Source organism: Varroa destructor, unplaced genomic scaffold (genome assembly GCF_002443255.2).
Source record: "Varroa destructor unplaced genomic scaffold, Vdes_3.0 BEIS01000002.1, whole genome shotgun sequence".
Taxonomy (NCBI): Eukaryota; Metazoa; Arthropoda; class Arachnida; order Mesostigmata; family Varroidae; genus Varroa; species Varroa destructor.
This window is the reverse complement of record NW_019211455.1, coordinates 11663670-11690397: the sequence shown is the minus strand read 5'-3', so window position 1 is coordinate 11690397 and position 26728 is coordinate 11663670. Positions and strand designations below refer to the sequence as shown.

Here is a 26728-nt window from a genome sequence, read left to right as displayed (position 1 = left end):
GTCCAAGATCTAAAGCAAACCTAAAACCAGCTAGACCCAATACTTAAGCCGGGATTACAAAGCCGATAGAATAAATGTCTCCATCTGACGAAGTACAAGTAATCGTATGCGGTAAACCTATGCTCTCGCAAAATAACGTTCAAATAGTTGCACATTACCATGCACCCCTAACGGCATAGCTTTTTATTCAGCAGCTTTATCAATGAAGGTCTCAAGCGACCTCTTCTCTTCACCATTTATGACAAGACTGTGCTTTTCAGGACAATTAAGGTTTTCCAAGTGGCCACATACACAATAGTCAAAATTATTGTGTTCATTGCAGAATTAAATGTTACAGCTAATTACTTAGTTCACCACGTTTTTCGTGTGCAGTGATTCGAGCTTTAACGAGTTTTTCCCCGTCACAAATTCTCATCGACGTGGCTCGTGTAGAAAATCTACATTTGGATATTTCGAAAAGAGTTGCTACATAGAGATGTCAGTCGTTGCAGAGAGGTCTCGTCATACCTACGCAGCAGAATATGTCATCACTTTTAGACAGGCAACACGTCCTTCAAGGTAATGTTTTGATATTACTCTTTATTTTATTGAATCTTCATTATTCGCTGTTCTCCTTCAGTGGGGTCGTTCATGGGACACGGCAAGATCACGCTTGCCCCTATCTTCCCACAGTGGCTGAAGCTACATTCTGATTCAACTTTCACTTATCTGACTAGAGTCACTTTAATTTAAAGTATCTAGTATCGTTTACGACGATGCACCACTTATTTGCGTTGAGTAGCGTTACATTGCGCTGCCATCTTTACTGACACCATCTGCAGCAGACGACACGCACATGAACGCGCACATACACATGAATAAGCTGGTTTCAGCGATTGCAGCGTCAATATCAACAGCACCTGTAGCAACTGTGCCACCTCACCGATGGCTTCGTAATCTATTCGTATCCAGTTGCGTTGGAAAAAAGTTCTATCCAACATATTCATATTCCTCTCTTCATGCTCAAGCCCTGACCGTCTGTTCTGTTGCCATTTTCTGGCAAAGATCATTTTGTCTTTAGTAGACGCGACAAGAGCTTTCATTTACAGCGACAATGTAAGAAGTGAACTAAAGTTGTTAAGGTTATAGTTGCGATATCGCTTGCTGATTCAGTCACCCTCCACTAATAATCCAACGAGTAGGTCTACCAATCAAACGTTCGTTGTCTGCACGGTTGTACAGTGATGGTGTCTGTGTTGATGATGAAAAACAACAACAAGCGCGCGCAGCATCACATGAGCTCGATGATAGCCACGGCCGTACGCTTTGACCATTGCCAGCAACGTCGACAAAGACAAACAGACCGTGGAGCAACAGTCACCAAACGACTGTACACTGAGAGAAGATATGAAGAAAACTCACTAACTTAACGGTGGAACGACGCAGAAGAACAAAACGGATTGAAAAGACGCGCCTTACGTGCTCTAGCACAACTGAAACCACTTCTACTGCCGATGCGACGATTCTTCTACGTGCTTCTAGATGTTCTCCCACGACCGCTTTCACTGACGGCTACGTGCTGCCTTTAGCATGTTAGTTGGTCTCTTTTGAGCCCGTTTCGGTCTTCGGCTCGGCTCGGCTCGTTTAGTCCCATATTATCTCGTCCTCAACTAAACTGGCGCTGCAGGCCCGCAGATAAACGATGCCAATTTGTTCAATAACAATTCCTGCTAGCAAATGTCCGCGTTACCCCCTCACCTCTACAACTACAATTTCTTTTCCATTTTGTGGTTACAGTTGGTGACCGCTGAAACTTGTTACGCTGCTGCCACTGCTGTAGCAACGTTCGCTACGACGTCAACGCTGCAACCTTCAATGGCGACACTGACGATCGATCGTCCGGGTTACGATTGTCCATGTGTCTTCGTTTTTCGATCTCCAGCAAACTGAAAAAAACTCAACGAAGCAGAAGGACAGTTTCTTGTCGCTCAGGATAGACCAGCTGTTAGAAGTAGATAAGTTGCGTCACGTACTTCTTCTGTTATGCGGGTTCGGGACAGAAGTCGAAAGCCCTAAAAACGTATAAAATGATGCAGATCGGGTGAAAAATCCGCGATATCGGTGCATTATCACTGTGAACAGCGAACATGATTGGACTAGCCAATAGGTACGCTTAAAGGAATAGGGGCAACGACGGTCGTGTAGCCCTTAGTGAACGCAGCCCTGCTGTAGGGATGCAGTTTGGCCTGTGTAATCGCACGCTCACAGACAGGCTTGTACATACGGGCCACACGATAGAGCCATACAACTAATCACACTAGGTGTAGGCATCACGTCGTAGTGGGTTGCTGATATCGACGCCAATCAGGAATCATGCCTTCGAATCATGTAAATATCGTTGGCTAATACGCTGACGAACCCCATAGCGAAAGGCTTTCTAATATACAGGTCGTCTGCTACCAAGTGAACAGTTGGTCGCAGGTAGTCTGTAAATTAGATGGATCGATGGATTTGTGCGGTGCGCCTCAAAGTACGCCGCTTCAAACCTGCATCACACACGCATACACGGGTAATACGCGGGCAGCAGTGCCCCACTAACAAGTTGCTCTGATAGGTCGGCGAGTGCGAGCTACTACAGAAAACGTCGAAGGTCGACAGACACCAAGTGCTGCGAAAAAAATGAGGTCCTACTTCCTGCACGGTTGGGGTATATCATTAGAAGCTGAAGCGTAGGTAAAGAGGGAATTTTCTACAAGATCACGTTGGTTTGATGGCTTGGGCCATGTCGAAAACGAAGTTTGTGGCTGTATATAGATTTGGTAGATTTTTGACGATTGGGTAATAAACAGTTAATCATAGCCGTGGATTTATATGTTTTCTGCGCTCAAACCCGTACGCATGTAACCTTCCGAGTGATTAGAGCGACAATTGCGTCAACTCTAGCCTGATCGATTTCGGTTTCATGGATACTTGAGTTGAAGGTCAATCAAACCCACAACAGGCGCCAAGAAATACCTTGGTGCGTGCATAAATTAAGACAGTGTCCCGTTCAAACTACCAATATAAATATCTACATGGTATCGCAAGAAAAAAAGCTGCTCAGGAATATCTTTGTTTTGGCTGGTCAGAAAGAGGAGCTGAACCGAACGACTGCATAGAAAAAGTCAGCCTTAACAGCACGTTGAAACAGGCATTTCTTTTAACCCATTTTGGAAAGCGAGTTTTCTACCAGTTTCGGATACTATATTTATCCGTTAAAATTTAAATTATTACCCCATTCATGTCCCACGAACTGGTAGATCTCCGTCTATTTCTGTGTCTTCTCTAACAAACGGTAATATCAAAGCCACATCTGTAAGGTGTAGTAATACTTCAATTATAACAAAAAAAAATATCTTCTCATTTTAATTCGGGGTATACCGCTGCCAGTTATTCAGAGCAAATAGATTTTTACCAAATCGTCATCTCACGCTTATGGTAGATATTGGTACACGTATTTTTTAGGTTACGGAAAGCATCCCAGATTCATTATCCCAAACCCATTTACAAATTCTCTAGTTCAACATCAGCACACGCTTACGTGTATAGCTAAACGGACGACCACCTAACACGTCTCATCAGCCACAGAATCACTTGTAGCAATGTCATAGGAGTCAACCTACAGAAGCTCAAGAGTTCTGGCGGATCCGCGAGAAACATACACAACGCTGACGTTTCCCGCGTCGCGCCGCAAACTCTCAGGAACATGCTCATGCAAACAGAAAAGGAACGTGCAAATATACTTTTGAAAATAAATCTAATAAGCAAAACGATTCTATAAAACCGGCCACTGGCGCATTTCGCTTTACCACCCTCACAAATATGGCGGAGGTTTTCGGATTCCGTTTTCCTGTTGATTCTGTTCGCTTTACGCCGACAGAATAGCAGCGTAGCTGCGAATAACACCAGTGGCGTTCGCAACAGCAACCGAACGTGGAATATTTGTGGTGCCCTAACGGATACATTATTCTTTCCGTATCTGTGTCTCGTTCGCTCAAGCGCTTGTCGTCTGCGATGCTACCCGGCTTTTGGCCTGGTCGCCTGAAGCTGAATGTGTAGAAGCTGTTCGAGTGACACTTTGATGGAGTCATTAGTAATCGGTGAAGCAGTTACCCAGCGCCATCATCGGAAAGGAACATTCGCGCTAATCATGATAGGGACGATACTGGTGGCGGTGAACGACAAAACTCAATGTCAAACGTGAAAATGGCGAATCTTAACTTCCAGCTTCGGTGGTTGTGGGTACCAAGAATCAACCCGGCAACACGCGTTGTATCTTAGCGATGCGGACAGTTTATGGGTTGGCGCAGCGAGCTTTAAGTTTCTACGGATGCTGACAGGCGGTAATGTGGTGGTATAACCCATATTCATTTAGCAAAAAAACACGTATTTGCAATTTGGGCTTGCTCGTCACTCGGTGCCGACGAAAAGCGAGCCCAGCAGTGTAAACAGGCATGTAACCCATCTCTGGGGCCAGTGGTCGTAATATGAACTGAAAACGTTGTATGGAATCATCGTTCGTGTACAAAATGAGGCGATCAGGACACCTCACCAAGTCCCAACAGCTTCTCTGCTAAAATACGTATTTCGCTATGTTTAATAAGCGGTGACGCATTGAGCATGTAAACTAAAGTGGGAAAAATGGGAAAAAATAACAAATTAGGCACTTGTTTTAATCATATATTTGAGAAATTTAATGATATCGTACAGCAAAGGCTGTCGGATGCATGCATTTCCCTAACAAAGCAATTATAGGCAAATTATAGTTATTTAGGCAGTTGTCTATTCGTATGCCACTGACGTTCCTCGTGATATTCATTCTCCAACGATTATTTAGGCCATGTCTACCTAGGCAGCAGAGTAGATATATGAATGTAAATAAAAAGTTCCACACGAACAGATATAAACACAGACAGAAGACCGGCCAGCTGATTCTGTTTGGTTATATAGTCATCTTACTTGAATAATTACTTTGACGGCTAACGCTTCTATAAATCCCATTGTATTCATCTGTGTGGTGGCAGTATCGGTAACGTGAAGCGGTCCACATCCGGTTCCTTAGTGCGAAAAAGCCTATATCCGAGTAAGGCGTCATGACGTTAGGGCGTTTGTGGCGATAGATCTCCAATTATACGTCACGAGCACGCGCAGCCGCTCGAGCTTTATTTGACAGTCTGTCTAACTCCAGATTTCTAAGAAAATTAGAATATAGTAACAGTAACACTTGACTGAGTGTCAGTGGTTTCACGGGCGACAAGATTTTCATTAAGGCAACGATTTCAATAAGTAGTACAAAGCCAAAAATAGGGGTACGTAGATACTGTGCACTGTGCGATGTTCGGTAACTCTTGTTCATACACTGGGAAGCTTTTCAACTACAAGTGAGCATCTTTGACGATCAGCGAACAAAATGCTTTGAGGTAATAGTCACACGTTACTATCATTGAGACACGTTTCGTAATTTGGTTCGTAAAGGGGCTCTCTAGCCAAACGTACCAGACCATGCTGCGCGTTTCGTTTTTTCCGCTGCTCTAAGGGGACGCCTGTGTTTGGTTAGTATTGGTAAGCACAGCATGGTCCAATCAGCTATTCTACGCTTTGGAGCTGTTATTTAATTGTAATTTAGATAAATTTCGCCGTAATAAAACTCGAACTCTATTATAATACGACAAGCACTGGAACAGATAAGCATTTCATCGAGGATCTTTAATGACACTTTGTCTAGTTACGTTGGATGACCACAACATGTACCGGTCAATCTAGTAAGACACATCATGCCTGAGTCTAGTCCTAATCCTTATGGCCATCAAATATCTCGCCAGCCATTTTGGTAATTGATAATAATAAACCGCATAGAAACACCGTAATTAGATGTTTCTTCAGTAATTGTGTTTCTGAAAAACAAAAAAAAAAAAGACTAATTGATGTCGAACTTTTGCGAAAATGAAATCGATGAGCGCATGCTTTTTTAAACTTTACGTTTTTCCTGTTACAAAAGGGCTGTGCCGAATGATAAAGATACGCCAGTACACACTGGCTCGCCAAAATACAGTTTCGTGCTTAAATGCAAAACGTCCCACAGCTGACAAACCTTTTCTTGACAATCTCGATCAAAAATAAAGATCATTAGCCTTCAGACTTCTTCATGTACACACTCTTATTTTGGTTATGGCCTCATATGAGAAAATATACTAACACAATTAAAAAATATCTCAAGAACACCAACGTTGATAATAATTATAATCATATTGACAAGGATCGCTATACTTTCTGTCCCCGCAGGTAGGGCACTGTTGCGGCTACATTTAAAGCAGATCCTACTTTTGGCCTAAGGGGCACTCGAATAGTGGGGCTCAATACTTTGTTGTAGCATTCGTACAATTGTACGTAATCATGCAGCATAGCTAGCCATCTCCAGCCGCCGGCTGTTCGATGCACGCGTTAGCGAAACGCGCTCCCGTAAGCGTCCTTTCATGATTTACGGTAGCAGTCTACTATCGACTTGAGCTTCAGTCGCTGGCGCAGGGATACACCGGGCGGGGTGGGGGCCGCAAGCAACAAAAAGCGCTCGACGGATAAAGGGAGCAGCTGGGGGAAATCGACGTTCGTTGCATTATCTTTTACTGTTATAGCGTTCATCTTGCGTCGTCGTCGCTTATTGCTGCCATACGTCCTCTTATCGATCGCGCCTTTTCCTTTGTTTGTTCACCTGCCGAACTGTTTGCCTCCAAGCGTATGATTATGCCACCAGTAAAAGTCTGTCAAGGAAATATACATCGCTGGATGCTATCGGATATAACGGGGCAACTATCGAGGCGAATGGCCATATTGGACTTCGATCACTGCCACTAATGGTCAACCGGTCACAGGAGTTCACGGTTGCACCACTAATGACATCAGATGATTTAAAGGCAGTCAAATGTTTCGAAGTCGACCAGGCTGGATCGCATATCATCGAGGCCAAGAAAGGCTAAACTCTATTTTGGCCTTATTTAGATAATATCGTTTCACTATCTGCAATTGAATAATGACATCCGCTTCCGATCCATATGGAATGGCTATGTTCATAAAACCGGTCGTGTATCCTTTTGTCCATATTTTGGTTAATGGTAATTCACAGCGGTCTAGGCAGTATACACGATATATCCTATTGTTATTACGATTGGTAGTACCGTGATTATGCCAATGAAGCTTGCTTAGTACTCAGTGGTTTATCGATTTTATCATAGTGACAAATTCGTTGGAAATGACATGGAAAAAATCCTTAAAGAGACTTATATTCGGCACAAGATCTATCTCAGTAAGATTGCCCCTTGCTCTCAGCTTGTTTCGTAAGGCAGAGAATGGCAGTAAGATGTATCAGAAAGGCAATAAACTTGAACTGGCATTACAACTATAAGAGCATCTCTTTCGCCCTTCACGGTTTTCGCTTCACAATAAGAGATTTAGAGCGTAGAACTGAAGCTCATTGAATCGATCGCCAAGCAATAACAATTCCTCCAATACAGCCCTTCGGTTGAAGCTGTGCACGGTGAAGCTGGTGATGACATCATTTGCCTTTGCACCGCCGCCAAGAGCATGATGAAGTCATTTATTCAATGGTTATTATCGTATTAGTGCTATACATTGCCATTACAACCCATGCTAGCGATATGAACGACAATATCATCACTACAGCCATCGGTGATGGCAACTAGCGTTCAGCGGAACAGCGGCTGCAGGCTGTATCGACTAAGTAATTACTTTGACAATTAAAAGCTGCTACTTCAGCCATCAACATTGCCCCCTGCGCAAATATTAAGCTTACACTTGTTGTTGTTGTTGTTGTTGTCGCCATCGTGTCAACTGCACAACAAACAACGATAAATAACCGGTCTCGCATAATCTCTATTCGCTGAACGCTATTGAATGGTAGCGGTCGAGTGAGGGACTAATGTCAGCATCGTGTTTCGCCGGATAATGTCAGCCCGTTTTTCTTCGCGTTGCACCACCTTTCTGTAGACAACTGGAGAATGCGCCGATTCTGATGATGCTGTTTGTTCAACGAAGCTGTAGCAAACGTGTAGGTACTTTATCGAGGATCCTTAGTTGGCGTTTACATGCTGACAGATATGGGCCTAGTCTACGTTTACGATAGCCTACGCAGGGTTCTCCGTCACACCGGTTCACGTTGAACATCAACACCGTCTCGTTTAGCTCATTTACAATGGTCCAAGTAACAGTACCAGCGCGAATAGTGACTGTTATTGGCTTTATAACAGATGCCAGCGGGGTCCGGCCGTGGCCCGCTCCGTTCGGCCCGGCGCACACCGCACGGTGATCGTCTGTTGCAGTGATCCAGTTGACGCGCCGTTGACTGTTTTTCATATATCGACGACTAAAGCTAGGCAGCAACGGAGCTAGCCGAACGCGATGACCACGGCTTAGCCAAAGACGATGACAATATCATTGGTCAGCATCATCGTCACCGCCAACAACGACATCTGACACATCCCCTTCAGTAACGGTTCAGATGAAGCTTTCGCTCACGGACGATAGGGCTGGTCACAACGATAAATGACGCGTGTTAAAATCACAAGGAGAAAATACTGATCGTAATGAATTATTACTGTCGACGTAGTGGCAATCGTAGATGCATTATAGAGAAGGTGGAGCCGGGTCCACGTCGAGGCCGCGTTTGATCGTAACTGAAATTAACACTTGACTAGGTCCTTTGGTTTCCTATTATCGCAGTATAGTTGAATCTAGTGCTGTTGTAATCGTTCGCCGTGATGCGTCTTAGGGTCGGCCTTCAGCCACAGCAGTGAGTAAACAATTGTGTCACGGGACCTCATTTGTCCAGCACTACTGTCCTGTTTGTAATACCGAATCGGGTAACACCGTCGCCACGCACAGGGCCTTACGCCTGAAGTGTCCGCTATCATTTTCGCATATATAGTATATACACGACCATATCATCAATAGCTGCTCGAATTCTTTCCACGGAAATGCAAATGAAATTTATGTTTTCCATTTCCTATACTCGTTGTATCGTATACATTCAAGACGTAAATCAAATTACGGCCCAATCGACTGAGTTATGCTAATCCCACAGTCTACCGAAGTCATGTCTGCTTATCGAACGGAACGCGACCATTACTACCGTAGCAGACATTGCAACCTACGTCTGTAACAACCGCCCCCTACGCCGCTGACGGCCATAATAGCCTCAAAGGCAAAAAGCCCCTGCAGCAATACTCAACACGAGTAATGGCCATTGCCACCGTGATGTGCACCAGGATCACCTCATCATTTCCGTCATAATCACAATCATCATCGTCATCGCCGTATTTGGCTATTGTCGTTTCTGCAATTTACCGTCGTCGCTGTTATTAACATTATGTCGTTCGTCGTGACGCCATTTCGTTGACGGCTTTAGCTGCCTGCGGCGGCCTTAGCTGTCAGGCCGCTTCGTTCGAAGCAGCGCACGATGCAAGTACAATGAGGCGACGCGGTCCGTGCCTGAAGGCAGAGAGCGACGCAATCGATCGCGTAAAGCCTGACATCGACCGTTATTTCGCATGTTGTTTGTTCTTCCTTTGTAGATGTTCGTGCGGGGTGTGTTACCCTTTTTCGATACTAAGAATTCGGCAGCAAGTGTAGTCGGTGCCATGCGATGCACAGCGGTTCGGCACTGCGGTAATGAGCTGTCGCAAACATCGCCAGGAGCACAACGTTCTATTCATTTGCTTGCCAAAGTGCTACGTATATAAAGTCGAGATCAACGTCGTTATCGGTAGCCTATTCGTCGTCGGCCTCCAGCCGTTGAACAGCAACAGGCGCCATTTGCCAGCCGCAGTCACGAATGAATCTGAGATATACAAGTCCTTATTACTGTTGTATTATTATGAATATCGCTGCTGCTGTTGCTGCTGCTGCTGCTGCTGCTCCTGTCTACAATGACAAAAAATCACGACAAGAAAGAGCTTAAGAATACGGATTGCCAGTGTGTGTTTCGTAAGATATGATAAGCGTAAGAAGGAATCGGCGCCATTAACATTCATCGGCGGCGGACAAGCAGCCGACAACAGCTAACGCCCATTTGTAGCAGCAGCTCCGTTACGATACAGGGTCGATCGGACAAGCGAATGGTCACAATGTTACAAAAACACATATCTTGATAATGTGATTCATGCCAATATCCCCACCGCCTCTGTAGCTTCCTATACATTTACACATACGTCACCGACTGAACGATGAGTGTTTACCGTCATGCACGGCCAATCGATGTTATGGATTCATACTAATCAGACTTTTTTTTTGAGGTTGTCGTTCACACGTCGGAGAAGAAGGCAAAAAGCAAATTGGGTACTCCAAACAACGATAGCATGTCGAGAAAAGATCTAAAGTAGCGAGGTTTCCCCTCAACTCTGATTAAGATATTAGAATTGTAACTAGAACAGAGCGACTATTATTGTAGTTATGCTACTTGGATCGATGTTTATCAAACTGTTACATCTGAAGAGGTAGCATGTGGGTCGAAATTCTGTAACCTGTTTCGTTTTGGGGTGCCAACAATATCAAAGCAAGCCTGTTTCACCACCTTTAAGTCATTTCAACGCAACAGCCCCGACGACGCCCCATAACAGTTACCGGGTGCCAGTTGTTGCTTTAAGCCCTTAAAGCTAGCAACAGTTAACGGAATGCGTCAGCAACGCGACGCGAGAATAGAAATGCTAAGCAGATGGACCTATGTTACAGCAGTACTTTGAGGGGCTGTAAACAGCTATTACCAAAAATGAACGATGACACCTAATCACTGCATCCGTTTGGGTTTTAAGATATTTTATTGCCCCACTGATTTTCTACATGGAAATACAACAAAAGTTAGAGGGTTAAAGACTGACTTCAATCCAGACGTAGCAACGCTCTTTGATCTTTAGTCGTATTATCAAAATGTCTACAGAGCCTTCGGTATATAAAATACGTAGGGATCGTTGATAGTCGGTGTTTTTGTTAGTAGCAATTTATTGTAGCACGGCGAATAGCTAAAGCAGAACTGTATGTACGTTTGCTCTATATAATCATGCTAAATTATTACTTGCATTGTAGTTTAACGCCTGCAGTGTTTACGCGAAGCGTTGTATTACGTATAGAGCTATGACAATAATCATGACTTGGTCACGTTCCTTCATTCAGTCAGTCAAGTACCAACCTAATCGCTCATTTTGACCTGACCAGTTGTCAAATTATGGTGTCTTCATCTTTAGCAACCCATTACCAACGTATATATATATAGTATGTTATATGAATTTATCATTGTCAACCGCCTCAACGTGTCTTTAGGGACGAACGAATGAATACCCAATCATGCTTCTGTTTCTCTACAGCTTATTCAATGAGAGTTGATTTACATTAGATGCCGTTATACTAGGTTGTCTCCCCTCCTAAAAGTCATAACCTCACTTTTATTCTGACTCTCGTTCAGAAATTGAAATCTGCACCTGATTCGAGTTTAGCTCTCTCAGTCGCTTCATTGAATTCTTCATACGATGTCATCAAGAGCTTCCTCCTACCGCTTTTACCTATAAACTTGTACACCGATGTATTTCCGCTTGTCGAAGCTGCCTACTTGTCTTTGCACTCCTAGCGAAAGTACAAAGAGGTAGTAGTCTGCAACATTAAAACACGCTCTCGTTTCCCAGTGAAGCTTGTTTGAATACCCGGACAGTGATCGTCGAGACGAGCTCCCCGTCACGTACCGGACGCGGAGGGAGTGCCGACAGCCTAGTAGACAACAGCATCAGTGGGACGGCAGCTACTGCGGCAGCGAGAGTATGAACTATAAAACCTGGAGAGCTTTCGCCGGCACACTGCCATTCGACGTGCTAGAAGTGACTGCAGTTGCGGGGGTGGCCAGCTAACTTCTACGGGTAATGCCTGAATATTCGCTGTCCGGGCTGGAGCAACCATTAGTTACAATGCTTATAATACTAGCAGCAGTCGGACCAATAGCAACTGTTAGAACGAGATCCCTGGCATTCCATAACGATTACAGTGAAACGTATTACGCTCTCACCCGAAACTGACATTTTCGCGATCATGAGGTGTTAAACGATAGTTGGTTCTGTGTGTAGACGACGTACGGCCGGTGGAACTGCTGGTCGCGCGGATCTTGCGATCGGTGAGCAGAATCGGCCGCGTCGCCACTGGGCCCGTTGCAATGAAAGAGAATAGCTACCGTTCTGTTATTCAGATGTGTCTGACGCTGTTGTTCTTGCCGATTTCGTTTCGTCCATTCCATTGCATCCTATAGCATTCCTCATTCATGCGTTCGTGTTGGCCGAACAACGGGCTGTGCGCGAACAGATCACACAATGGCTTTTGATGGCCTTATAGCTATGCCAGCAGGGTGCTGGCTGTGGCTTTCGTCTTGAGCTGACAGCCGGGTAACGCGCCGTCACCATGGCTGCAACCATTTCTACTACTGCATGTAGTAATAACACAGCAATCACTGTTACCGCAACGAAACGTCACTGTGCAAACAGCAATGTTAGAGTGCGCGTCGCTCGAGCGGCACCAACTGCACTCACAACCAATAGCCATCAAGCAGCATTCTAAACACAGCATTGACAACGACTTTCTAACAAGAACGACATCATCTAGTCAACAACAATGAAATGAGTCTGCTTGTTATAGGCGAAAAGCAAGCAACAGGCTAGTGATACAAGAGCGTTGCCGCAATAATTGTTAGGGCAGCGGCCTCAGTAGCAGCAGCAAGCGAACATATATAGGGAAATAACGGGTGGGTGTAGGAAACCCAGCACGACCCCAGTTCGTGTTCTTAACGTCAAAGGCAGACTGGTGGTGGGATGACGAAAGAATTCAGTTGTCATCCGGACCGACCTGGACAACAGGGACTCACTGTTCAACAGAACTTTATCTGCAGAAGACCACGTTTTTGTGCCAGTAGGAATGACAGTCACGCTAAGAAGGAGCGTCTTCAGTCATTCAGCAAGGGGTTGGGGGAAGGGGGTGCGTCGATTACTAAAGGCGCCAAGCAAAACAACAAGGCATGCTGGCCAATAACCGACACAAACATAGTGAAAATAAAAAGCAGAGGATCCAATGGTTATAGTTGCAGACGCTGCTGCTAAGCGTTCAGCTTTGCTATGAAGAACCCATTGTCCTGCGCGTTTCACTAACGCTGGCTGCTTGCTCGATGAATGTGGGTCACCCATTCCCAAATACCTGTCACACTAATAAAGATATATATATTTTTCTTTTTTTCGCGATAGCATGTCAGTGCTGCATTCGATCAAAGCAGGCGGCATCGGTTAAAAAAGAAAACAACATGCTGAATTAAAAACGGCAGAGTAAATAATGATGTCTGGCGATATTTAAATACAACAGAAGCAAACGTATGCACAGTAAATGAAGTTTGTTTTTAGCGCAGAAAAATTCCCATCGTACTTTTTAAAAGAACAGTGTCTATCTGCCGCTGCGTCCTGGTATGCATGTAATTAAGGTAACGAGATTAATTACGAACGTTCCACGCAGTGTACGAACAATGCTAGGATGTAGCGTTGAACGCACATCGCATGCGTGGACAAGATATAATGCTTATATATGGTCTGATTAGGCGTATATATAGTTAGCTGGATTCATTCGTATTTGGCCAAGAAATCCCACTAGCTTTTCCAAAGGTATTTCTATTCGACGTACGGCCGAATTATTATTCATAGGGGAGTTGCGTAGAAAACTTCTTTTGTAGTTGGGGGTGTGCTACAGATCAAATACATTGAAGCCGTCCCGAAAATCGTTGCATGGAAATTAGCACGGCTTAATTTTTGTACAAAAAATGGTAATGTTATTTTTTATGAAAGCCGAACTGATGCATATACTGGACCAGTTACCTGATGGTGATACAAAAGCGACTGCTAGACGATCAACCCATCGTGCGCTATCGCTTAACACAGGTAATTTCGTTATCGCGTGCAACACCGGTCTTTTCTGTATCAACATAATAATAATAATAAGCACTATTTTCACATGACGCAACTTTTTACATCTTTCCTTTGTTTGAGCTGCCATATTTGGCGCCTGTGGGAAACTTTGTGGCACGCAAGTATTTCCTAAGCTGGGTAGGATGAGCTGGCACTTCCTTATGCGTCCGATCCTCGCTCATTACAAGCAGGTAAATGTCGCCATTATTACATGTTATTGCCATTGGATACGCCATCACTACGTTACAACCAAGTACGGAGTTATTACAGAAATCTATGACCAGCCATACTTTCGGAGGACTTGAAGACGCGCAGTGCCAATACAGTCCTTAAGTATTAACTTCTTAACTTTACTGTTCATAACGTCACCATGTGATTACGATTGGTCAGCCACAACTGTAACGCAGAGTTAACATAGACTCTAGTTTTAAAGATGCAATTGATTGTCTTTTGCGGTAAGGGTTATGTCGAGAAGCCGAAAAAGGTAATCGTTGGACAAACTCAGGGTACGGCGAAAGGAGCTCGAGGCTCACGACCGAGGCATGCGATTCACGCATATGCCTCCTGCCCACATCCGATACTTCGACCTTAATGACAACTAATAAACATTACACTGTTCGCCGTTTTCCGTGGAAAATCTTGCGACCTGTGAAGTTGTGCTGAGTGCTAGCGGGCAGCACAGTCAATGTTGACAATCGCTGGCGGCACCATGTGAATCAAATCGTCGTCAACAGCAACTATCACAACAGCAGGCAAGAAGACAAACAGCCGGCAGAATTGAAAAGGCCGTCAGACCAACTTCAGCAGGTGATGCTACGCTAACGGAGCTAAAGCCTGATGAAACAGCCGATGGAACAGAAAAAGAAAAAGATCTTCCACTATCCATTGGCATCAAAGAAGCGCAAGCAGCTGAAGTGCAAAACCCAGCGCACTCTTCTTCGCCAACCGATGCGTCAAGTTCCTTCAGCTGAGCACACTTATCAGGTGAAACAGGCACCCCCACAGACGGATGGGGGACACGATGTCACCGCGCGTATTATTGTCGAGTCGAATAGCTGGACCTTTAACGAGCGAGGCGATGGCTGGTGGTGGACCTCTCTTCCACCGGCTCAAAGAAAGAAAACCTCATCGTCGAAAATCAGAGAGAACGCCGTCTAATAGTGAGGAGCGACGCTAAAAGGGCAACGAAAGCAACATTAGCGTAGCCGCGCCAGGCAATTGCAAATTATGAATATTCACAAAGTGGTAGAGGGGTCAACATATCGTGAACACACACGAAGTGCCATAAAATTGTAGGGACGAAGCTGACGCTGTCTGTTTGCTTTGCGTTGTTCGACACAACTTCATCGCGATCTTCGTTCGTGGCTGTGTGAGGTACCATTGCAATTGAGATGATAGTTATTTTTCATTGGGTAAATTGTTTCGCTCGCGAAAAAGGGCAGGCGTACTGCAATATTATCGAATATTGTTACCAATTCATGATACTCGTGATGAATAAGGCAAAATAACCAGAACAGCAATGGAAATCATATTATAGCTCATAACGTAATTTTTAGAAAAAATGCTTCACCAGTCGATGTCTGCGTGTTTTAAACCTAATCACTCTCTGAAAATGTGTTCAAACTGGCTCAGCAAAACGTGAAGCGTACATGTCGAAAGTGCATGCACCAATTTTGCGAGATAGAAAAAGGGTTTACCATACGCTTTTAATGGGGATATTTTTTCTATAAAATGTAAAAAAATCAAGAAACAGAAAAATACGATAATGCTATTAACGACAAGTAATATATGAGTTGACTTTGTTTGCAAAGTGGGGTTGACCTATTGGCAACCTTAATATATACATATATATATATACATTGACCTACCTCAAACTAGCCCGATGGTGACTTTCGAAGCCATATGGGATTGTTCTGGCTGTAATCTTGAACAAGAACCCAGAAACGATATCTAAGCTGGAGTCGTTTTAACCGATCTACTTATTATAAATTAAACTCAACTCTACGTTTACCGTCATAGCTAGCAGTTCAACTACCCTACGTTATTTTGGTTAGTCTTTGGAGTCAGTGATGAATTGAAGTACGACAAAGATACTGTCACCATAATAACGGCGGGTCTTACTCATTACTCTGCAGATAATCGGCCGAACAATACGTACCTCTTGCAGGTATCCTATCGCAGATATCCGTACGTATACATTCAACAACGCTAAGGTAGTTTTAATCTGTTCACAATATTGCTTGATTTGCAGGGGGCAGTTCTATCGGGATCCATATGGTGCAGGAATTGCCGACGCCAAGAATATGTTACCATAAGCCATATCGGGTAAATATACTATGCCCTGGGCACCATTAGTGCTAAGGCCCAGTCGAGAGGCAGTGTCAACAAACGTTCAGTTGAAATGGCTAAATTCAACTACGTCTATATACCGTTAGGCGAAAAGGGAGTAAGTAGAAGTGAAGTGAAATAACGAGACACGATGAGGCGTAAAAATGCGTACAATTGTACAAAAAGACCCATCGGCATCAAGAGCAGCATCGATCACAAGCGACCCGCGAGAGACGAAGCACGAGCGGTCGCCCTTGAAAGGCTAGTTACGACGGTGAGAACAGACAACGCCCAAGCGAATTATCCCATTTTATAGTCAGAACGTGTCGGTATAAACTACGGATGAAATGTTCTCGAGTATATGTAACATATATTGTTAAAGCATATTCACTTTTAATTTCATACGAATATGTTGCATAATAATAAATATACAGCTGGATTGAAGGCTATACTATTTGCATACTTTTCGAGCAGAAAACGGGGGTTTAGCTTATCACTTAACCAATACAATAGACATCGTAAACATACCACAGACGCCTACAAAGAACAAATTACTGTGGATCTCTGCGATCGCGAATTTCGCGGTCAAAGTGTCTTCATAGAAACAATTCTTCCAAAGGTGCTTCCCTTCTAGTCTCCTCCGATAAGAATAAAACATTGGTGCACAGCTTTTCCCTTCCCGCCGCTTTCGATCAACAATATTCCAGTTAATTCAACGGGTTTAAAATTTCCTCTGCACATGAATATTAGATATCAATCAAGGGATGCTGTGAATTTTTATGTGTAACTTAGTTGCGGGACCGAACATACACGTATAATTGTTAACCTATAAATATTTCCAGTCCTCTCTGTGACTGAACGTCCCGTTGTAGATCCATGATGAATTCATGTTTCACCTTCATAGCTGGCATCTCCTCGAAGCGAATATCCGTACAAGTCCTTTCTCCCTTTGGAACCTTTATGCCGATTCGATCTATCCAACAACAATAATAAAACGGCATTTATATTGACTACCATTTAAGAACCATATATGAATGCGCTCCGAAAATCACAATCATTGAACTTCGTGTAAACATATGTACTCTTTGTTCAAGTCTGTAAAATCATTAAAAATTCCCTTACGAACCTCCATATACATATATATGAACGTGCTTCAGGTACTATTTGCAAGATCAGTGTTAGAGGTTTAACTAAAATGGCGCAATCATAATTAAAAAAAAGACTATGCATGCATCAAGAATATTTCGGATAATTACTTTGCTATTCATAGGTATGTTCTGAACCTGTCTTAATCGGACGGTTTTCCTTGCTAAAACAATGCATGGAACCTATCGAACTATTGTCCAGGTATGAGTATCAGTAAAGATGATAGAAAGGATGAGTTAAGAGGTACCTTAAACCTAGATCGGATTCAAGTTGGCACTACGTAACGAAACTGTTAGCGTTGTAGTGATCACCACCAAATGGTAAATACGCCATTTTACTGATTAGTCCTGACAACTTCGCATAGTTGTCTGGTAGATCATTCGAATGTGTCGATAAAGCCATGTACTATATCACAGAGCCAAGCAGCTTGTTCACAATCACAGGCTAAATATGAAACCAAATTTTGTGCATTACTTAGTACCGTCTCCCAAATTCAAAAGAACCATCTAAAACTCCCGCAAGGTGACGACAGTTGATTATTGCTTGCCTAGAACTTGCCTCGATCAACAAAGTAGCAAATTTCGTAATTAAAGAATCTCAGTTCTAGTTAAGTTCCTGCTGCATCTTGTTCATCGGAAAACGTCAGACTAAATCAGATAGAATTTGTTTCATCTAACTATTTTTTACATCTGTTCCCCCTTAGCTTTTATAGTCATGGAAGTACTAGTGCAGGAATACGAATACCACTGAAACATATTCGCCATACTGTACTTATACGGATACAAAAAAAAAGGCAATAATGTACGCATTTAAATCGTCAATTACACACTTAGGCCCAGTGTTAGGCGTCTGACATTAAATACGCCTATCTCAGTACTGGACTGGAAGTTTGACTTTGTACAGATATTAAATGTCATCATCCGCATTCACCATCGTCTATTTTAGTCGACTATTATTGAGAGCCATTCTACAATGTGGGCGATATAGAGCAACGGAAAGTGTGAATCTGGCCGGAGGCTGATTCTTGTTAAAGTCATCTAACCACGCAGGAACCCAATATGGTGATGAGTAAGCAAAGATAAACAAAAGTCACTCTGTGACTACGTAATTCCGTAAATGCTGGCTTGCTATTACCATTTACTTAGTACATCAGTTTCCCAGTGAATCGGACGAAGTCAGCAAAGTTTGCTCTGTTGATCACATTATAAGCAATGGCATCGCGACTGTTCTTAAGGGATATTACTCTATTGCTAGACCAATGACATGCTAAATGAATAATCTGGAATAGTTCCTCTTGAGAAAAAAAATTCCTTCTGAGAAACGAGTTTAGCTCAAATAATTTCCCGGGTCAATTCCCAAATCTTTGTGAGGTTCCGCCAGCTAAATTAGCGGTTTGTTGCTGGCATGGTTTGTTTAGGTGGCAGAGAGACTAATAACAACTACAAGGATACATATCTATCCATGGCTTTGATACAACCTAACTCCATGTCTAACTAAAATTCTTCTAATTCATTATGAGTCAGCTGAGTGAACTGATTTAGCTAGATCTTGACGACGTTTGAACGCATTGTGCTTAGATGAAGAATTTTGCATTATCTACTCTGGGTTAGTCTACTCTGAGCCGAGTGTGTATATATACCACACTTACTAGCAGCATGGATCACAGGAATCATTTGATCACACATTTGGAACAAGCGGTTTTATATATTGATATTACTAGTAGTATTATCAAGTCATATAAAAAAATGAACGTAATGTAAATTGCCTTTTTACCTTTTCATTTACGTATTGTTTGTTGAACAAACGGTGTTAATAAAGATTACTGTTATTATTAGATATTAATTTTCGGAAGAAAAGCTCATAATAAGCATCTGTTGAGAAACGTGTTCGAACCGACCAAGTTCGGAGCGTTACTTCCAATATCGAATAGATTAGCATATTGTAGGGAGAAGTGTACTTGTAGCTAGGTTCGCCTTAGCTTGTGGCACACGGCAGTCTTCTCAATAGGCAACCCATGTGGCGATGCACGTGTATTATAGGTGATGTACGTAGATCCGAGATGACTTGTTCAATACTAGAGTCCAGCTAAGAAATGTATGCTCTTGTTTGTGAGTTCGCGCAGAAAGTCATCTCATTATCAGAAGCCTTAACTATAGCTGCTCTTATCGCCAATCAATCTGTTTTATTCCTCGTCATATTTTCTAGGACGCCTTCATAAGATCGCGGTCTGTCTCACGGCCCATCTCATAGTACGGATCTACTGTAGGAAACTAGACAGGGACGCACCTGTGCTGAACTGAAAAGTTCGAGATGATTTTCCCGTATTCGAGTGAAAACTTCTGGCGGTTGAAGGTTGTTGAGATTAGCGAAAGCCGGAAGCTGTGAGACATCCCTACCTAAGGGTCGTCCCAAGAAAAGCCTTTTAATAACGGCTTCCAAGGCTGGCAAACGAACAGTTCGTGCCTTTCGAGACCGTATCAAAAGCGTTCAGTTAGATGTAGCTTGACGGATACGGTCCTAAGATTCTAGACAGTTCTGTATGTTCTACCATCCAATCGTACCCCGAGGATACACATAGACCTGTCGTCGAATCGATTGTGTATGCGCTCAATCTGTCTATCCTTCTATATTTCTACGCTAAGCGCTATCGTTCTTACCTCTTTCACCGACATTGTAGTTGCAGCTGTTCTCCTAAAATCAGTGAATATTCTCGGTGTTTACTTGCGGGAGCGGACCGACCCATGACGATTACGATATATGCGGTAAATAAATATCCTACGGCCAAGCTAAACAAGCCGAAATGGCGATAGATATACAGTCAGCAAAGTGGAGCTATGTAGCCATGTCGAAAAATACGATGAAACCGAGATCTTTCCCAACAGAGTTTACTATTGGGGGTGACTGTTGTAAAACAGCAGCGTTGTTTGAAGGTCCACCATGATGTCTATTTTCGGTGTATTTTCTAGAAGTTCGAAATGCTCGAACAGAGTCATTCGACATTCTGTGCAGAAAACCATTTGCTCTGTATTTTGCTAGAGTATTGCCTCTACACAGCGTATCCTAACGATTAATAGAGTTTTATCTAGCAGAAAGAACAACCTACGGATTATTCATCATGACCGGATAAGTTAACCAAAGGCAATGTTAACAACCCAACGCACGTTCTTGAATGCATTGTTTATTTCAATGGAAGCATAACAAAAGACACGGTTATCAGCCAGAGCCGTTTGTTGCTAGCGTGCCTCGATTATGTTGGAAATACCGTGGAAAAAATATTTGATAAACGGAGTTTAAAACGTTCGGCTAGGAGAAGTCACGCATTAAATAGGCGATGTTCAGTCTTCCGTATGTCCATTGTACTTAAGCTGCCGGATAAGCCTACTCAATCGCCTACACAGTAGAACAAAGATAAAGCAGTAACCATCTATGTGCTATCTACGCTGTGCGAACCGCTTAACTCGACAGGCGAAGGCAAAGTCTCGAAACCGCTATTCGGCGGTATAAATATTGACCGTTGACAATGGTCGTTCGTTTACACAATTGCTACCCGTAACCAGTGCGAATAAAAAAGTTGTAATAACCACTTTTCAAAAATAAAATGCCTTGACCTTCTCTCCATTTTTAGCTGTAGCTCTAATTCGATTCCTAAGTATTGTTCAATCGATGATAATTTCATACAAAGCACCTACTACGTCAACAACCACAACAAAGCTACGGCCTTCTGACGTCGGACGCCAGGCGGCGGCGCCGCTCAACACAAACGGTTCCAGTCGGTCGACCAACGGAGCGCTCGTTCATGCCAAATGCCGGCTGGCTTTTGGTTGATCCGCCAGCGGACACGATCGGTAGTAGCGACAACTGCTACAGCAGCGGCCGGTGAGGTCTGCGAACTTCATTCCAAGAAGGAAGCCGCCATCTTGGAGCGCCACCGGCCCTACTGTGCAGCGCCTCAACAACTTATCTCTACTAACAACATTATAAAGCCACACACGGATCCACCGCAGAAGAAAGACGGTACATTACTCGGTGCGGTCTCGCGGAGATTATCGTTCGCCACGGAGATATAGGGCAAACCAGCTAAAAACCCGATCAGAATGAACCGAACAATATAATCTTAATTGAATAGCGTCGTGGGTGTGTATATCACGTTTGAAGCATCTGCCTGTTGCTTTACTAACCGCCAGCAACACGATACTCTTCAACAAAGGCAAAAATACGGCTATACGGCATTGAGTACTTACCTCGTTTGGCTCCGAAAGCGCAAACAGATCGAGACGGTTGGCATTCCATTGTGAGATGAGGTTCCGCAGACTGCTCCGTTCCTCCAGCCGTTTATCGAACTCGGGCGAGGCCATAGCTGTTGCTGGCAGACAGCCTTGCTCCGTTCGGTCACTCGCTGGCTCAACGGTGTTTGTGATCACTTATTTCGTCGTCTTCTTCGTCATCCACAAAATCGGCCAATACCAACAACCATACGAGGTAATTTCTAGCACAGAATAATAGAACTGAACACAGCGACCACGATCGTCACCAGCATCGAACTTCTTTGGACTTCTCTATCTTAGTTAGTTCGTTTCGTGCATTATCTTTTGCCCGAACGTATCGTAACACCGTATCCGCTAATCCTTGGTGGAAAAGAGGGAAGGTCAAGGGCGTGATTTGATAACCGAGTCGAAATCCACGCCCTGCCGGACAGACTTACGGACCGAGGACATGAACATTAACACTCTAGCACACTCTAGCCATAACGCACCGATCACATCGATACTCTGATCTCGTCAGTGATGCTCCGTCGCCGTTCAAGTTGGCGTGCACTGACAACGTGTTCCTTTTTCTGCACTCATTTGAACTGAACGAAAACGAGACGATGATTTGAAAACTTTCGACGAAACCAGGCTCGGGGTAGTGACAACTACTTAACGCCGTCAGCCGGAGCACAGGCGAGCTACGTTAATGCATGCCCTCAGTATCAGTGATGAACGATGTACCCTTAACTAGTATCGTCATAGCTAACAGTAACAGTGAGAGGGCTGAACATCATAGCTTTTTGTTATAAGTTATTTGCTTCTAGCTGGCAGCTGGCGGCAATGGGACAGCACTTGTTACTGTGGCCGTCACAGCACATGACAGACAACTGGGAACGACGGAGGACTAACTCCGCAGCCTGCCACTACTTCCACCACGGGACGTATCGACAACGACTGCGGTACCAGAAGCAGTCAATATGAAAGGCTGCAACGGCGTAGCGCTACGACCCAAACAACACAACCAGCCGTCGCCAGAAAGCGGCCACCACCACCACTACCACCACCACAACAACAACAACGACAACAACGGCGACGACGACGACGACGACGGCGGCGGCGGCGGCGGCAGCAGTCGCACCAAGACTACCCGTCGTAGTGAATGCCGTTCTCAGCAGTCAGTTAGGCAGCCAGCCGCCACTGATGCTGTCGCCAGCGGCAGCAGCAGAAGTAGCAACTACAGCCGCAGCACAGCCACAGGTTGAAGCAGCAGCAACATCGGCAACTCTCCAGACCTCAATTCTCAACTTCTCTGAAACACAGACAGACAGACAAACAGACACGCGGACATCCGAATAAGAAGCACCAGACACCAGCACCTAGCAACCAGCTACTCACGACTGGCTGTTTGCTGGCGATCTACTGCGTACGGCTCGCTGGCAGTCGATAGTTACACGGACCGAGCGAGACGGAGCTGAACAGCAGCAGCAGCAGCGGCGGCAGCGGCAGCGGCGGCGGCGGCGGCGGCAGCAGTCATCGAGGCGCTCCACCATCAACTACAGACGGCGACAGCAGCGAAAGCGGCAGCCGTAACGACCCATCCGCTAGTAACTAGCCGCCGAAGATTATGATGGCGGGGCCGACGGCTGCCGGCAATCGACGCAACGGACGACAACTGATGCCGACAAGGAAGCCGACGACCACACCGCGCCACACCGGTTCCCGAGCCGTTGAGGAACACACGTTTGCTGGCAGCGCGCACACAGACTGCCGCCAGCGCGGCAGCAGCGGCGGGCACAACGATGGACCGACGGCGCAGAAGGGCAGATACACAAACAGACAGCCAGCAACACCACCAGCACTGAGAAGGGTCGAACAGGATGAGTGCGCCCTCGCAGCAACACATTACACAGCATAGGGAGAGAGAGCCTGCTGCGACGACGGCAGCCGCGTACGCTCTGCCGCTGCTAGAGCACCAGTCGGAATACCAGTACCAGTGTGCTCTCTCTCAAGCGACAGCCAGGAGCGGAACGAAGCCAGCCGAAGAAGAGACTGTTGAGCGGCAACAGCTTCTCCCCTACATAGCCAGCTAAAGCGCCAAATGTCAGGCGTTCCTAACAGCAGCGGTAGTTGGCCAAAACGTTAACGTTGATGGAAGACAAAACGTCGAGGTGCGTAGATCGTTCTGACTACGAAGGCACGAGCGGCCATTGTTCAGTCAGTCTGGCCCAGTCTCGTCACAACATTAGGATACTGGGGAAGGCACAGCAGAGAAGGCTGACTTCAGTCTGTACGACTCGAATGCTTCTAGCCTGTATTCTGGACCTCCCTTTTTCTTGCCGGCATTACTAGAATTCGTACTGGCCGAATAGAGTTGGAAATCAACCTGTCAGGTAATAGTTGAACCCTGCAATAAAGCACTCGTAGAACACGTGACCGGTATCACTTATCGGTGCTGTTAAACCTCGTAGACTCAATGGACTTATGAATACACAAGAACTACGTCGTGCTTTCTACGAAGCTCTATACTGGGAGGAAACCAGCGCAAAAAAGAGAAAGAAAGGTACTCGCTTTATAAACCCAATGAGCACTTTAATAATTCACGTAAGAACCTAGAGGCAACATGAAATACCTATGATAATCTATGAAGGTCACAGACAGAACTGTAGATTTGCTTGAGCTATAGTACGATGTAGGAAAGTTAGAAAAACATCAATTGCTGCTGATTTTTAATCAGAACCCGTGTAATGGCAACGTCCTGTTTATTTGCCATATAGTCGCAAAGAAAGCTCGAAAATGCAATCGTACGATCCTTTCGTTAAAAAAAACTGGCTCATTGTGATGGCCTCAAGTTCATTACGAGGGGAACGTACAAAAAGCTATCGATTTTCGTGTAGGGCTCTAGATCAAAAAAGAGCGAGGACCACTGAGTATTTACGCATGCAGATTCAATATTAGTATCAATGGTAACTCTATGTACGCCACAGAAAGTTTAGCAGGTGAACATCAGACGATACGGAAACGGAGAGGGAGTGTCCTCATGTGTGGGCGAGAATACGCGAGCGCCTAGTGCCGACAGCCGTTACACAGAGATCCACGCATTTAGGCAGCCATCGACTACGAGAGCGCAGCTAAGTTGTGCGCGTAGAGGGGGACAAAATGAGTTGAATCGAAGCTGAAGGAGGGCGCGGGGCCGAGACGAACGAAGAGTCATGGACAAATAGTTCAGTGAAGATGCGACGAGTGGAATGTCAATGTAGCAGAGATTACTCAACTACTCCTATGACTGTGTCGAATCAGATAGAAAGAAACCCGCCTGTCCAACTAAGAAGGATCGTTGAGTTTGCTGATACTGCTTTTGCGCATTTTCGCAGTATCTGTTCGAGTTTAGACAGGATTGGCAGCGTTCTGGCGGAACAAGAAACGAGAAACGCTTGACGAGTTACCAGGAGTAGGGATGAGTGTAGTTAGATTAGAACAAATATTTTCATTCTGTAGACGAGTTCGCATTGTTTCGATTGGGCGCGATGTTTACACGCATAACAAGCGCAACTGTAGCGCATAATGCGAGTTTTGGTTGAAACCCAATGAAATAGACATGTATAAACGAGCTATATAAAGACAATTAAATAAGGACATTTTAGCAAAACGTCATAAAATACATAATTATGTTAACTAATGGCATACTTGTTTAAGCAGCGAATCAACTTTCAGTCGGCCTACTCTATAGGTATTCTTCTGACTTGAAAAAAGAAAGCCATTATAGATTATCTTCTCACCAGAGCTGTCCGCTCGAGGACTTGCTCCTACAAGCAGATTAGCTAGTAGGTAAACCGTCATTTTCCTTGATTTGCCTGCTTGGATGGTCGTTTGTCCATTCTTCTACACTGTGAAGATGATTTAAATTACTGAATTCGGTTCTGTAATTTTTTAGAAACGCCGTATAACCGATTTTACCCTTTAAGACCAGAAATTCACATTTCGCAAAAATAAAAACTCACGAAGACAATTTGGATTAAATTCGTATTCACGGAATTATATGTTTTTCTTGCTTATTTGATTAAAAGTTTTGTGTTTGCGACCAATTTACAGTCGATACCTTGCGTTCGATCCGCCCTTGAAAATTTATAGGAGCTGACTTTGCGGGGCTGAAGTCAAAAATGATGAAAAATATACTAGACCACGTGCTAAAGACGGATATACTCATAACATTTTCATACTTCATATTTTGGAATCACTTAGTCGTTTCGCATATTAAGTCACTTCAATGATTCGTCTCATTTCTAATAAATTGGTAATGACAGCTAAATGTAAAATCTAATTGTTCAAAAGTTATCTAGATACCCTAAAATATCTTTACTCCAAATAGAACTATTCTATTTGTTCTATTTTTTTTACGTATACCTTACTTACAGAGAACATATTTGTAGGTAATACAAGATCATTTCAATTATTAGCTTAACTGATAAAGAAATATTCTTTAACCGCGCATGTCATACAAGGTTGCCCAAACCAGACTTTTCTGAGGTTGCAGAAGTGCTGCATGTCCTTTGTCTACCATATTAAAAGTAAAAGGAATACCTATATAGGAATTGATGACGGAACTATCAGTTTATATATATATATATATATATATATATATATATATATAACAATGGATGTGATAAAAAATCTCGCTTAATCGATTCCGCAAAAAAAAGTTAGGTAAAGTTCAGTTCTCAACCTCCAAAACGTATGCATTTATATTGGTAGCCATTTTTGTAGTTTAGCGTAATTTTTATTAATATATTGTACGTTCTTGCCTACAGCGACCTGAGGACGTGCTGAGCGAATTTAACAGTTCTTAAGATGCTGCAATGACAGCGCGTCCGCCTACTAAACTTGGGACATGTGAAATGGTCTAAATTTGAAATCAATGGCATTGCGTTTTATGCTGGAAAGTGCGCCAGACGTCTGAACCACTGCCTAATGTCAATAGCACTAGACGTTAAACATTAACTAATTGAC

The 26728-nt window shown here is 44.0% G+C and overlaps 1 protein-coding gene and 1 long non-coding RNA gene across 4 annotated transcripts in view; one reads left to right on the top strand and one right to left on the bottom strand.

Annotated features, from left to right (window-relative positions):
- The window catches only part of cno (adherens junction formation factor afadin), a 68120-nt gene extending 44998 nt beyond the window's left edge, over positions 1 to 23122 (bottom strand). For 2 of the 3 annotated variants that reach the window (XM_022794086.2, XM_022794087.2), the window contains exon 1: positions 21719 to 23118. In XM_022794086.2, coding sequence (XP_022649821.1) covers positions 21719 to 21832 — 114 coding nt within the window. In that variant the 5' untranslated portion in view covers positions 21833 to 23118. Of the gene's footprint in view, positions 1 to 21718 lie in introns of all 3 variants that reach the window. The other variant, XM_086981967.1, reaches the window with a different exon arrangement.
- Positions 23123 to 23321: 199 nt separating this feature from the next.
- On the top strand, positions 23322 to 25756 carry LOC147757377 (uncharacterized). The gene is made up of 2 exons (XR_015322487.1): positions 23322 to 24284; positions 24709 to 25756. It is a non-coding gene; the product is annotated as an uncharacterized LOC147757377 (long non-coding RNA).
- Positions 25757 to 26728: the final 972 nt, after the last annotated feature.